Source organism: Colobus angolensis, unplaced genomic scaffold (assembly GCF_000951035.1).
Source record: "Colobus angolensis palliatus isolate OR3802 unplaced genomic scaffold, Cang.pa_1.0 Scaffold439, whole genome shotgun sequence".
NCBI classification, from domain to species: Eukaryota; Metazoa; Chordata; class Mammalia; order Primates; family Cercopithecidae; genus Colobus; species Colobus angolensis.
Window position 1 is genome coordinate 871,132 of NW_012117810.1, and position 13,872 is coordinate 885,003.

Below are 13,872 nucleotides of genomic sequence, written 5' to 3' on the forward strand. Positions count from 1 at the left end.
TGAGCTGAGATCCGGCCACTGCACTCCAGCCCGGGCATCAGAGCGAGACTCCGTCTTGGAAAAAAAAAGAAGCAACAAATAAGTCAGCTTATAAGTCATTTACTATTACTTTATTACTTTATAGCTAAGTCTTGTTTCTTATATTACACAACATGAACCACCAACTTATCCATAAGGCTTGAATCTCAAAGATGTCTGGCTATTTTTTAAATTAAAAGCCGAACTCAAAGGATAAACATTCTCCACAACTGAAGTTATGCAAAGGGCTGTGGCAGGTTCTAAAGTCAATTCCAAAAGTTACAAAACGTACTTCAAGTAAATGGATGAAAATATTTGTATATTAGGATCAGTTACTTTATTTTGGGCATATTATATCAGTGTGATCACATGCACACGTAGCTGCAGGGGGTATGCCAATGAAGTCTAGTTATATGCACGTATGTGCTTCTGGGAATAAAATGATTTGTCAAGCCTTGTATTTATAGACATATCATTTGGGATTACCTCAGAATTAACTAAGAATCTATACATTTTCAGTTTCTACACAAAGCACTTGGATAAATGAGATTCACAAAATATCATTCCTGCCCTCAAAGAGCACAGGGAGGAGAAAAACATAGACAAATCATTGCAACACAGTGAAAGAAGTGTAATAGTGGAGATACGTATTCAATACAGTGGTAGCAACTAGCAAGGAGTGATTATATGTAGATAGAAAGCTTCAAAGAGAGGCAACACCTAATCAAAGTTTGGATGGATAAACACGAGCACAAGTTTCATCAGGCTTAATGAGATGGGCAATCCAGGTATAGAAAATAGTATGTGCAAAGACACTGAGGCATGAAACAACATAGTGTGTTTGGGAAATTACAAGCCATTTGATATTGCTGGAGCACAGAATCTAAGGGAAAGAATGCAGAGATATTTCACTGGAGAAGTGACTGATAGCCATGTAACTGAAAATGTGTATTTTGGTTTGCAGATGATTATGTGTGTCTACTGTCTTTCCATAGTACATCAATCAGCCTGTAGCTGGAGCAATAGTGACACATGTATTTATTATATGATTTTATTTTTGCCTGAATTTATCACAAAAAAGTGTCCCTGGTCTCTGCTCATATTTGTTTTACTCCCCCATTACTCTCTCACCTTTTACTTGTTTCCCTCTGCAATCTAGTTTCTAGCTCCCTTTCCCCTTGGAGCATCTCCTCCCATATTGATCTGAGCTCATCTACAGTCTCATAGGCCATTCTCTTTTCTAATATCATGCAACTCTTATCTTTCCTTCAGAACCAAACTTATATGACCTCTTCTCTGAGAAGGCTTCTTGGCGAAGTGTAATGACTGAGAATTTAGAGTTTGGAGTAAGACAACCTGTATTTGAAACCCGAGTCTGTCATTTACCATCTTTGTGCTCTAAGGTACCAGTCATTTTGCCTCTTCAAGCCTCACTGTCATCATCTGTAAAATAGGGGTAATGAATACTGACCAGCATGCTTGTGAATATTAAAATGGATAATAAATGTGAAGAATTTAGTATAGAATTTGACCCTTAATAGTTATTGCTAATCATAAATTTAACTTGTCTAGAAATTCTCATGCCTAAGTCATATGTATACATAAGGTGATTTAATTTGGTCGATATTTACCTTGACTTTATCTGCTTTTCTGATAAGCCGTGGGAGGCAGTGCTGCTTTGCACAACTCCAATTTGAACAATGCCCCCTGGAGTTGTGCAATATGGCAACTCTGGGAAAGAGGAGGCTTTTCAGTTTGTTTCTATTTATAGTTTGAATACTTTAACTTTATAAATAAATTAATGTCTTAAAGTGCCCATGGGGTCTCTGGGCCAGAAGATTTTGGGGCTTTTTTGTTCGGTTGGTTTATATTTTGTATCACTATTTAAAAAGAAAAAAACCTAAACCAATAATAACATGCTTTGAAGAAACTCAGTCTTTTAGATGTCATTCCAATCAGTATTAGTTAAGATATTAGTAGAAGTTCAATTAAAAAGTATTTGTTGACAGAAAGAAGAATGAGCACAAGCCTTCAGGTCAAGTAGAGCTGCATTTGGATTCACTATTTACAAATTACATAATCTTGTTAAACCTTTGTTTCCTTGATTTGGTAAGGGAGCTAATCATTCCAGACACACTCAGGTACTTTCTGGTACTTAAGTGAGCTACTGTGTACATAAAGTACCCAGCAGAAAATCTGGCATTTGGTGGGTTCTCAATAGCGGTACCTATGATCACTTTTATTATGTGCATGTTGCTGCTCTGGTTGCTGGCTTAAAACTGTTTAGAATCAAGATGCTGGTTAAAACTGGCGATTAAATTCAGGTTGGTATTAGGATTAATAGTCAGAGCCTATAATAGATTAGGGTTAGGACTGAAATTACAATTCAATTAAGGTTACAATTGTAATGCATACAGGGGTTACTATTAAGGTTGGTGTTAATTAAAACTGGATAATAGAAGTAAGAAGCAGTATGGAGTACTGGTTTAGCTGGGTGGAAAATTGAAGAGGAAAGCAATGTGGAAACCTATGTAGAATTTAGTGATACAGAAAACTCATACAGAGGAGAAAAAAGGGTTAGAGTACAAAGCAGAATCTGAATGGATATTAAGCCTTCTTAATTTTTTCCCTACAGGTGCTGTCATCTTCTCCCTGATGAATATGTAAAATTCACCCACTCAGACTGAGTTCTTTGCCTTTTCCCTCCTGGGCAGGAGCAGCGTGGGGAAAGGAATGCCCAGGGCCCACACAGCTGCGTCTAGCCCAGGACCAGTGCCAGCATCACATTCCACACCCCCAGCTACCCAGGCTGTTGCTGAGTGGACAGGGGCATCTAGGAGGCAAAGCCCGCCTTCTCTCCACTCCCCTTCCCTGCTTCCTCAGATTTTCAGTGTAGCTACCAGCTCTGTAATCCCACAGACAACCTACTCCAGACTTTGTGCATGTCTCTGGGAAATGCATATTGTATGTCACAGCGTTCAGAGTGGAAAGTAACCATAGAGATCACAATCCAACATGGATACTTTTATTTTATCTATTTTCATGATGGAGTTAATCCTTGTAGGTCAATCTTTCTTTGTAAAACTATATTCCTAGTGAGGAGGGTGGGCGCCTGTAGGATGCTAGGTGCACATGTAAAAAGGGCATTAGAATGACTATAGGCAAGAAGTTATTCCAAATGCGAACATCCACATCAGTAGGAGAAACTACTTTTCACTCTGAAATATGCAAGAGTGAGGAATTCCTCAAATTGGATACTACTCTAGAGTTTTGGGAATGATTCTTCTTATCCTTCCTGCTTCCAAGGGTACTATCTCCCATTCCCCACCCAGTGCTGGTAACCCTTCTGCTAGCCAGCTGTATGAACACAGAAAGTCATTTAGCTTCTCTGAGTTCCATTTTCCTTATCTGTTCAACAAGCGGTATTAATTAGAAAATCTTGAAGGTCCCGTACAACTCTAACATTCTTTTATTCTATAATTCTAAAAGCCAGTGACTGTTTCCTATTCCTAGGACTTAAACTGCTGCCAAACTGATGCTGATGATGCAGAAAGGAGAAGAGGAGCCAGTAGGAAAAGAGCATTCCAGAGTCTCATTTGCTAACTCTTAATACTCTTTCCAAAACAGCTTTCCTCCTTACCTCTCACCCTTGGTTCTTGTCCCATGCAGTTACAGTAGAGAGTAGGGCCAGACCAGCAAGTATTATAGAATTAAGGGGGTCAGGCAGAAGGGGATCACTGCAGAGCAGCAGATGGAAAAGACAGATTAATTAGAAGACTATGAGACCTAATTCTACATCCTGCCTTCCCTATCCCACCCATCCCCACTCTCACTCCCCTCCCCCTCCATTAACCTGTTCTCTCTTAAGCCCACTTAGATGATCTCTAAGATGTCTTCTAGCTGCAAAGATAATACTCTTTATCCACTAAGACCCTTTAACTAGGGTAGCCTGATCTTTCCCTTCTGAAGCTGGTTTCTGTTTTGAAAACACCCACATTACTGCCTGATCTCTGCATAACTAACTTCATGCCAACATGGCCCCACCTCTTGGGAAAGTTCAATCTTTCCCATATCTCTCCCCTACCCCCTAGCCCAGCCTCTTCTCTCTCTTACATCCTGGTTTCCACACCCCTCAAATATAGTACCCCCTTTATTTTCATCTCTTGGAGATTCTAAGATATCAGCAAACCCTAGGGAGACAGAATGGTCTGGAGCCACTGAGATATGTCAAGTCAGGCAAGTCAGACAGCCAAAGATGGTCAACACTTCCGTGTAAGAAAATCTTAACTATCCAGGCACTCAAGAAATGTCCAAGAGGCAGGCAGAACTCTTCTCCCAGAAACCATCAACTCTAACAGCCCTAAGAGAAAAACTATGGAGCAGCATCCTGACAATCCGGAAGAATTTCCCTGGGGAATATTCTCTCCTGATCTCCCATAATTGCTTGTAGTTTATATAGGGCTTCACTGGTAACCAAGTACTTTCCACATCCCTGCCCTTGAGTTTCTGGGTGACAGAAACATTAACTACATCACAGGGGGCTGAAAAACTCTGTTTTCAAGAAGGAAAGATTACCCAAACATTAAAGATTAGCCCAGTGAGACAGACATCAGCCCAGAAAGAGAGCTCGTCTAAGAGTTAGAAGACATGCACCCAAATCCCTCATCTAGGGATAAAATATTAGCCTCATAGGATTGGAAGACACTTTAAAATCATATTGTTGCACATCCCAGCCAACACTTGTGTCTTCTACTGTTAACTGTCAGTGTAACCTTGGTTCAGTTAGCCTCCTTTGAGCCTCAGTTGTAGCTATATAATTAAGGGGTTGGAAGAGCCATTTTCTAAGAATTCTTACATATCTAAAATTATTTTATTCTAGAATTCTAACATTTAGAAATGTATTTCCAAAAGCTAAGTTTCAGCAAGACTGATTTAGAAAGATCCCTTTCTGAGATATATCAAGACTCTCTCGGAGATACTCAGTCACAAAGAACGGCAAACACCAGGGATTTGGGACACTTAAGCCAAGACCAAGCGCAAACACCCTGCATCTCTCATTGTGTCCGGAATTGGTGGGTTCTTGGTCTCGCTGGCTTCATTCCAAGAGCGAGCGAGGGCTGCTAGCACGTTGTCACCTCTCATCATCTTGTTATATCTGGCCTCAGGAATGAGAGTTGCTTTGGTCACAGATGCAGGGGTCCTTAGAGGGTTTCTAGATCAGACTCTTCATCCATGAACCTTACTAACTCAAACTTGAGATGGGCAAGATCCTACAAAAGATCAAGAAAGAAGAAAAAATATTGGAGAAAAGGACTGGGGGTTAAAGGGATAGAATAGGGAGGGTTAAGAAAGAAAACGACTGAGTTGCTTTGTTAGGCTGCCAGACTGGGCAAGAGTCTGGGGTGAAATCATGTTTTCAGAGGGTGAGTTATTTCCTTGAGTGAGATTGAGGGAGACATTGGTTCCCAAGGCTTGGGAGTTTGCTGGAAGATGCCTTTCAAGGGAGATTGCCTGGGGCCACGAATTCTTGCTGGACAGACAACTATGGGCTCTTGGGTAAGAGGAATTAGGGATGTTAGCTTTTACGAGAATGATGAGAGTTAGCAATTATCCACTGGACAAATGTCCCTGCATACCTTGTTGATAGGGGGACCCCAGGGCTTAAGGCTGGGGGCCACAAATTGTTGCTGGACAGATAACTATGGGCTCCTGGGTAAGAGGAATTAGAGATGTTAGTGTTTAGGAGAAAGCTGAGAGTTAGTAGTTATCCACTGGAGAGATGTCCCTGGGTACATGGTTGGTGGGGGACCCCAGGGCTTAAGGGGATCCCCAGTTGCCAAAGGATGGAGGGCGGAGCTGGAGGATCTCAGGCTAGTGGGCACGCCCTTGCCCAGGCCTGCAGCGGCCGCGCTCGCCAGCTGGCCCATGGCCCTGTCCGACTCCCCTCCCTCCACCCCAAGCCTAAGAGGGGTGAGCGCGGGGTCCCACTGCTGAGCCAGCTCCCTCCCTCTGATCCACACCCGAGCCCGGCTGGCAGAGCTCCCGGGGGAGACGGTGGAAGGCACCACGAAGGCAAGGAGGGGGTGTTGGAGGTGGGGGGAGTGGGGAATGCGGCAGCCTGCCCCCCCCGCGACCAGCCCAACCCCCCGCCAACCCCCCTCCACCTCCAACCAAATGGTTTGCTCCGAGCGCCCTATTTAATCCCCGCGACTGCAGCAGCGCCGGCTCCCTCCCGGTCCCCACCTCGGCCCCGGGCTCCGAAGCAGCTCGGGGGCGCCCTTTAGGTCAACGTCGTAGTCCACCCCCTCCCCATCCCCAGCCCCCGGGGATTCAGGCTCGCCAGCGCCCAGCCAGGGAGCCGGCCGGGAAGCGCGATGGGGGCCCCAGTCGCCTTGCTCCTGCTCCTGCTGTTCGCCTGCTGCTGGGCGCCCAGTGGGGCCAACCTCTCCCAGGACGGTGAGTGAGGGAGGGGGCGGCGCCTGGGGAGGAGGGGAGTGACCCGAGGCGGGGGCTGGGATCAGGAGTCTGGCGGGGGGAGCCTGTTGGCTTTGTTTGGAACCGGGGTTAAAGTCACCAGCCGCTGCTAATACCCTTGTGTCTGTCTCTGAGCATCCGTGTCTCGGTGGACTGTGGGTGTGCCGGCGTGTGCACCCTTCTGTGTACACCACCGAGCGTGTGTCTGCGTGTGCACCGGGATTTGGCTCTCGGGACTGATGTCCGTTAGGAGCAGCCGCGGGTCTGGATGTGTTGCTGTCCGTGTGCGCGCGCGTCTGTGTTGGTGTCTGGCTCTGCGTTTCTGTGTCAGTATCTGTGTGTATGTCTGTGTCAGTGTGTGTTGGGGGCGGAGTGAGATTTGTCGCTGTTTCAGTCAGGGCGTGTGTCGGGTGTTTGTGTATGTATGTCTGTAGGGGTTGGGTAGCCAGTGCAATCCCCCAAACTGCTGTATGCAAACATTTCTGCTCCCCCGCCCGTCCCCGCCGCCACCCGCGGCGCAGCTCCGAGTGGGCAGAGAAGGGGGTCTGGGTGAGGCTGCTGAGGGGGGCGTGGGCAAAAAAGGGGGCCCTTATCCTTGGAGCAAAACAACAACACAGGGCGGAGGGGGCCCAGGATGGCAATATCCCTGACAGTGGTAGAAGCTGGGAAAAGAAATCCAGACAGGAGCAGAGGCGGGGTGGGGGTGGGGGTGGGGGGGAGCGCAAAAGAAAGAATCAAGATATTTGGGGAGGAGGATGCATGAGAAACCCAAAGCTTTCCCAGGCTAAGCACTGATTTTCCCAAATTTGGGGGGGTAGCATACCTAGCCCCTTTGCCCCAGCCTGGAACTCAAACCTTCTTTGGTTCCTAATGGTAGAGAGATGAAGGAAGGGAGTCGGGGGAGAAAGGAGGCGGGGCCAGGGGTGAGGGGACTTGGGGAAGAGCCCCTCCCGCCCTGGGCCGGGCTATGTAGGTCAGCGCTGTGGGGGCACCTCAGCTTTCTTAAAGGCTACTAACGGTTAGTGGGATGGCATAGGGGCAGCGTGTAGGGAAACCCGGAAGGGGGCCGCAGCTCCCAGCCTCAGGTCCCTGAGGAGGGAGGGCAGGCTGTGAAGAAACTAAAGGAATGCATCCTCCTCTCCCCGCGCCCTGTCCCTGTCAGAAGAGGAGGAGGGCTGGGATGGAGGAAGGGGGAGAGGGAACAGGACCTCTGTGGAGCAAAGGGAAGTGGGGAGAGTGAAGGGGGAGGGTGGTGGCTATGCCCGGCCAGATGCCAACGAAAAACAGAAAGAACCGCAGGGGAGGAGAAAGGGGAGGTGGCTCCTGGGCGATGGACCCAGTGGCCAGCAGGGATGGGCACAGGGCGGGGCGGGGGTGGAGAGGGGAGGGGTTGAAACTGGGGAGGATGATGTAGAGAATTTCATCTGAGGAAAACAGGCGAAGAGCCAGGGTACTGGAGGAATAATCGCTCTACCTCGCCTGACCTCCCTCAGACCTGTCTCCATCGTGATAAAGGAGCTTCCCCTGGTATGGGGACCCTGGGGATCCCCTCCCTATAGTTGGCTGGCTGACTCCTTCCGCGCCCTCTACCCATCAAACTCTCCAAAGGGAGTTCCCGCCCTAGTCACCACAGAGACAGCAGCCTCTCCTTCCCCTACTAGGAATCCCCTTCCCAGAGGACTGCACTAAGGACCCCACTCACTGAGGAGCTGAAGGGAGTCTCTGGGGAGAGCAGGCTAAGTGCAAGACAGAGAGGCTGCTGGGTGTTTGTGCCTCACTAATGACCCTCCTACTAGGCCTTGACTTTCAGCTGCAGCCCCTGGCCTTTCTAACGTGCTGAGTTTTATAACGAGAGGCAAATATGATCCAAATTGCAACCGTTCAGCAATGGGAACTGATGGTGCTAGGCTGGGCCCCAAAAAGAGAGAAAGACGTCATCCAGAAAGCTGTGAGCTCTTCTACTCTAAGATGTAAAAACACTATAGACTAGAGTAAATCAGTATACTAGCCAAGTCTTTCTTCACCGACTACACTCTTCTTTCTTGGTCCTCAAATTGGGGGCTCAGCCCCTATTCAGGCTTAAAGTTGAGAGGAAGAGAAATGTTGTATCCTCATATTTAGAAATACGTTTCAGAGCAGTGGCCTGAGAGAAACAGTGGAAAGCAGTAACTTCTAAATGGGGAATTTCCAGAGGAGAAGTGGGAAGTGGGAGACGAACAGGAGGGGTCTGTTTCCAAAGAAGAGTCAAACCAAGCATCGTTTTCCTTGGAGAGCATTATCTTCACAGACAATGGACATCTGTCTGGTGTGCAGTATCTCAGGACACACTGATGCATGACACATAACCACTGTATCTTCTATCTTAAATTAATTCTATCTTTTAGTTTCTGGATCTAAGAAGGCCAGTGCTGATGGTGGGAGGTAAATGCATAGATTTAATGCTCACAGATAGTAATCCTGAAGACTATTTTGCACAGGATTATGGACATGTGTCTAGTACCCCTGAGTTGGCCTGGGGCCCCTGGGAAGAAAACTAGGCAATATGTACTTAACTGGTAATGTTTGACCAAAACTATGAGAGATGTGGTGTGAAGGTTTAAGGACAAGATACTCTTATGCTGATGCTTGAATTGTCAAGGGTGCTGTGGTATCATATCTTTTCCCATTTAGAATAAGGAAAACAAACTTAATGTGCTGCTGGGGCATATCGTCCCCTGGAGCACAGCATAAATTTCTTAAGCTTCATAAGGCTGAACAGGGATTGAGAGGAAAAGCAACTGATATCTAAGACTGGCCATGAGAGTTGTGCCAAAAGCTCAGGAACAGGTAAGACATTTAGAATGTCCCATCCGCCCTTCCTTCTCACATTTCTCCACTAGTTTTCACTGTGGTTGACAATTCTAGCTTTGGAGGACTCAAGTCTATGAACTTAATGTGTCCTCTCTCTGGTGAACAGCTCAGTATTCAACACTGTGACCAGCTTTCTTGGGCTCTTCCTTCTCAAGTTATTTCCAGCACTCTGTGAATTGACCTAGGGTAAAGACAGATAGACAGATAGCCTCTGTTTGTTTCAGATAAGTTTATAGCAACTTAACCTTGTACTGCGCTGCCCCACACATGGGCATCTATTTCTTCTCAATGACCTCTGTCCACTATCATCCATTCTACAGCCCCCTGGCCAGATGCCCAGTGAGGACATCATGCCCAATGTGCCAGAGAAGTCCAGCAGGCATTCGCTCTAGTGCTGTCCACAGATCTGTTTGGCAGATCGACTCCATCCAGTTTCTGTTCCTAGTTGCAGCTGTAACTGTTCTGTTTCTGTTCCTGTTCTCCTCCTAGTTGCAGCTGTAACTCTTGGGAAGGATATGCTCTCCTTTTAGACATGTGCATCTTCTGGCACAAAAAAGTTAAGACCATCACAGAGACACTCATATAGCAGAGTTTAGTTAACTCCATGAAGAATCAGTGTGTTTCATGTAGGTCCTAACCTATGTAATGTCAACTGCCTACCCAGCAGTTATGCCACTCTATTCTAAGCTTCTCCATAGATCTGGATAGCACTGTTGGTTTTAATAGTTTCCTCTAGGGCAGGAGTTTTCCCATTTTGTTTTTAAAACAAAGATGTGAGACATTTTTAACAAATGAGAAAAACATATCAAAGGAGAACTGCTGTTGTTGAAATAGTGAAGTAAGACCTATATCCCTTTTCCCTGTCTTACTGGCTTTTACACATTCCTATGACCCTTAAAGAACTACCCGGGGTTCTGCCACACAGTTCAAAATCCTCTGTCCTAGACTGATAGAATGAGCCAGCTTACTACCCTTAGGCTCTTTCTCCTTCCTCTTCCAACTGAAGAAGAAAGGAGGTCCAAATCTAATTGCAAGAGTGCCTTGTTGGAGATATTCACTACTCACTTGGAGAGAGTGACTCATAGTTCTGCAGCCATAAATTTCCACAGACAGCATCTCTTTGGCGTTCTGGTTACTTTGAAATAACTGAGAGGTTGTGCCATTGCTCTGTAAATTCTTAGATTTGATTTTGGTACTTCTTGATGTTACTACTTTCTTGCAGTCCAAATAATATGTAAAATGGGATCAAAAGTTTATTTTCCTTAAATCACATGGTAGGAAAAAAATCTTCACAAATATCACTAGAGAAAGAAAACCCCTGGGGCTGTGACTAGTCTTATTCTTTGTTGTTTCCTACTCCAGTGGAACTGCATACTGGCTCAACAATCCCTTTTTTGTCATCTAATTCTCTGTAATGGAATTTTACCTAAGGATGGTGATCTAGGTTCCAGATTCTTGTTGAAAGCAAGCTGTGGACTGGACCAGTTCCTTACTGACTACTGAGTGAAAAGTTCAGTTATTATAAAGTTTTGGTAATTATATCTTCTTTTATTTTTCATGTTAGAATATAATGTTTCATGTTTAACATTGACCATAGGCCCATGTACTAGAATATTTTGTTTCCTGTATGAGGTCATGTTTTAGAGGTCCACCCTTAATCTCTGAGAATAGCAATCCCCGTGGAAATGCTTACAAAAGACAGAGGGAAACAAACCATCAGAAAAGGACCCTGGAGAAGCAAGCCATCAGAAAAAGATTCTGTTTCTAAGAACTTGCTCAGATTAAGTATAAACACTCCATGTCATCATAAAATGAAGAAGAACAAGTTTCCAGGGCTAGAGACCTGTTTCTGCCTCTAGGATCAGCAGCAGTGATCATTTTTTATAAGGTCAGAACCAGCTGGTGCCCGGGGCTCCAATAACTGCCCAAGTAGAAACCCAGTCCAATTCTGTTATATATGACAGGGAGATCCATCCCTTCCAGTACAGAGAAGTCAAGCTCTCAGGAGGCTTGAACATATGAATCTGTCGGGATTTTTACACAACAGAAGCTAAGATGCTAAGAAGTAAAGGTACATATTTTTCACTGAAGCAGCAAATACTAAAGAATCATTTCTCTCTTTACTAAAATTTTCCTAACCCTTAAGACAGTCATGAAGTTTCTCAACTAACAAAGAAACTTCTAAATCCTGAGAACAAGAGGCATGATTCTATACCTCTCTTCTAGTGTGGTTGTCTGAACTACTTATAGCAATTTTGGATACATTGGGACATTCTGAGTCTGATACATCTCATACCCTACCTGACAAAAATACGTATTTTGACTTTCTTGTGCCCTACTGTCTCTGAGGGAGCACAGGCTCTCAGTTCCGTCTTTGGAAGATAGGCCTAATTTTACTCATGGTAAGCTAAAGCACATTAAAAGCCCCTCCATCACCACTAGTATTTAGGTATCTAACATAATCACAGAGGCTTATGTTGACAAACTGAGACTGGTGGTGGTCCTCATTTTTCAGCACAGTCTCTTGGCTGTATATCATCCTGACAGGTTCAAATAAAGCACTTCAGAGAGAGCAGGTGATGAGCATAGAGTGATCCTAATAGAAGCATGATGTCTGTTCTTTTAGTTTCTGTGCTTGAGAGCTGGCTGCCTTACCCCATGATCCCAGTTCCCTGTTCTTTATGGAGCAAACTATTATACCTGTGCTTTGAGCTCTCCATGGTGCTAGCCCCCGACAGTGACACGCTAGGCTTTTCTTGTTGCTCTCCATGGTCCTGTTTTACCTCCAAGTTTCATAATCTCCTTATTCACCACAGTGCAGTCCCCAGAACAGGGCTAGAATCTCCCTCCCTGCCACCACAAACACACACATGTTCTTGGTTATGGTCCCTGACCTGTTCCACAAACACATAAAAAAACTGTGAGATATAGATCTAGGAGGTCCTCACAGCCATCTGATCAACTGCAGGAAGGGAACAGAAGGGCAAGCAATTCTTAGGTTAAAAAAGCAGTGCTAGAAGGTTTTTGTAAGATGCTCAGGAAATTGTGGCCTACAGTGACCTCAAATGGCCTCAAAAGAATTGAATGTTTTGTCATATCTGGATTCATAGATTAAAAATACAACTATATATAGTTCTGTTTTAGATTGAGATAGTATTGCTCTTATATGATAACCATATACAGTTGTACTTTGGTATCCATGAAGGATTGGTTCCAGGACCTCCCACAGATACTAAAATCTGCAGATGCACAAGTCCTGGATATCAAATGGAGTGGTATTTGCATATAACCTATGCACATTATCCTGTATACTTTGTTATCTCTAGATTACTTATAATACCATACACAATCTAAATGCTATGTACATAGTTGTTTTACTGTATTGTTTAGGCAATAATGACAGGAGAAAATGTCTATACAAGTTTAGTACTGGCACAGTTTTTAAAAATATTTTCAATCTGCAGTTGATTGAATCTATGGAGGTGGAACCCATAGATATGCAGGATTGACTGTATACACTATAAGTGTGGAATGTAAAATGAATCCTACTCAGTTTATAAACATGTACCTCTTAGCAGCACTCTGAGCACGACAACCAACTCGAACTTTCCCGTCATGGTGCTTTTTTACCCTTTTCCTTCAACCTTAGCAAAGACAATACATAACAATGGGTTATCAAAATAGATAATGGAGGAATCTGGTAAATGAGAGGCATAGAAAACAAGTGTCAAGTATACATCCATACCACCCTGAACACACCGGATCTTGTCTGATCTCAGAAGCTATGCAGGGTTAGGCCTAGTTAGTACACATACGGGAGAAAACAAATATCAAAATCTTGACTTAACTTCCCCACCTTCATAACCACCTTGTGCAAAACTAAATGGCTTTAAATATAACCATCTTCTCCCAGAGCACAGGTCCTTGGCCATATCTCAGTAGATGCATCTTTAAACTGTATTCTGCTATGCTGAGGGTATCTTCCAATAAGCTGATGATATCAAACGGGGTAGGGAGCTGACAGTGCTCAGCTCCTGTCAGTCTTAGATTAGCCAGCCTGTTCTTCACATCACATCAGAACTACACAAGCTTCTCGTCCCCTAAATGCTGATTTTCCCATGTCAATTTATGGATAAAAGTTAATATAATAGTTAATACTTATGAGTGACCTACAGCAGAGTCTAGTGGAAGAGGCAGGCTTCCAGGATGAATTTCCAGGACTCCTCTTTCATTTCTTCATTTGAAACAAGGAGAAACTTCATTCCTCAAGGACAGGTAATGAGAGTGATTTATCTCTATGAGCGAGCCTTCAGCAAGACAGAATTAGGGTTATAGTAACAGCTGGAGTGTCTCCCATCTACTCATCTTCCTAAGCCCCCTATTCTCATGAAGAGCAGGCAGGTTTCAAAAAAGACTCAAATACAGAAATCTCAACATACTTTTTAGCACATATGTCATTCTTTAATGTGAACTCTTACCCCTGGGATTCTTTAACCTTCTCTTCTCTATCTTTCTCTTGGAAGTCTCCAA

At 44.7% G+C, this 13,872-nt stretch overlaps 1 protein-coding gene across 3 annotated transcripts in view; it reads left to right on the forward strand.

Moving 5' to 3' along the window:
- The first annotated feature begins 6,190 nt into the window (after positions 1–6,190).
- CADM3 (cell adhesion molecule 3) overlaps positions 6,191–13,872 on the forward strand; it is a 30,277-nt gene continuing 22,595 nt past the window's right edge. The window contains exon 1 of one of the 3 annotated variants that reach the window (XM_011957177.1): positions 6,191–6,474. In XM_011957177.1, the coding sequence (XP_011812567.1) occupies positions 6,393–6,474 (82 nt within the window). In that variant the 5' untranslated portion in view covers positions 6,191–6,392. The remainder of the gene's footprint in view (positions 6,475–13,872) is intronic. The other 2 variants (XM_011957176.1, XM_011957175.1) reach the window with 2 other exon arrangements.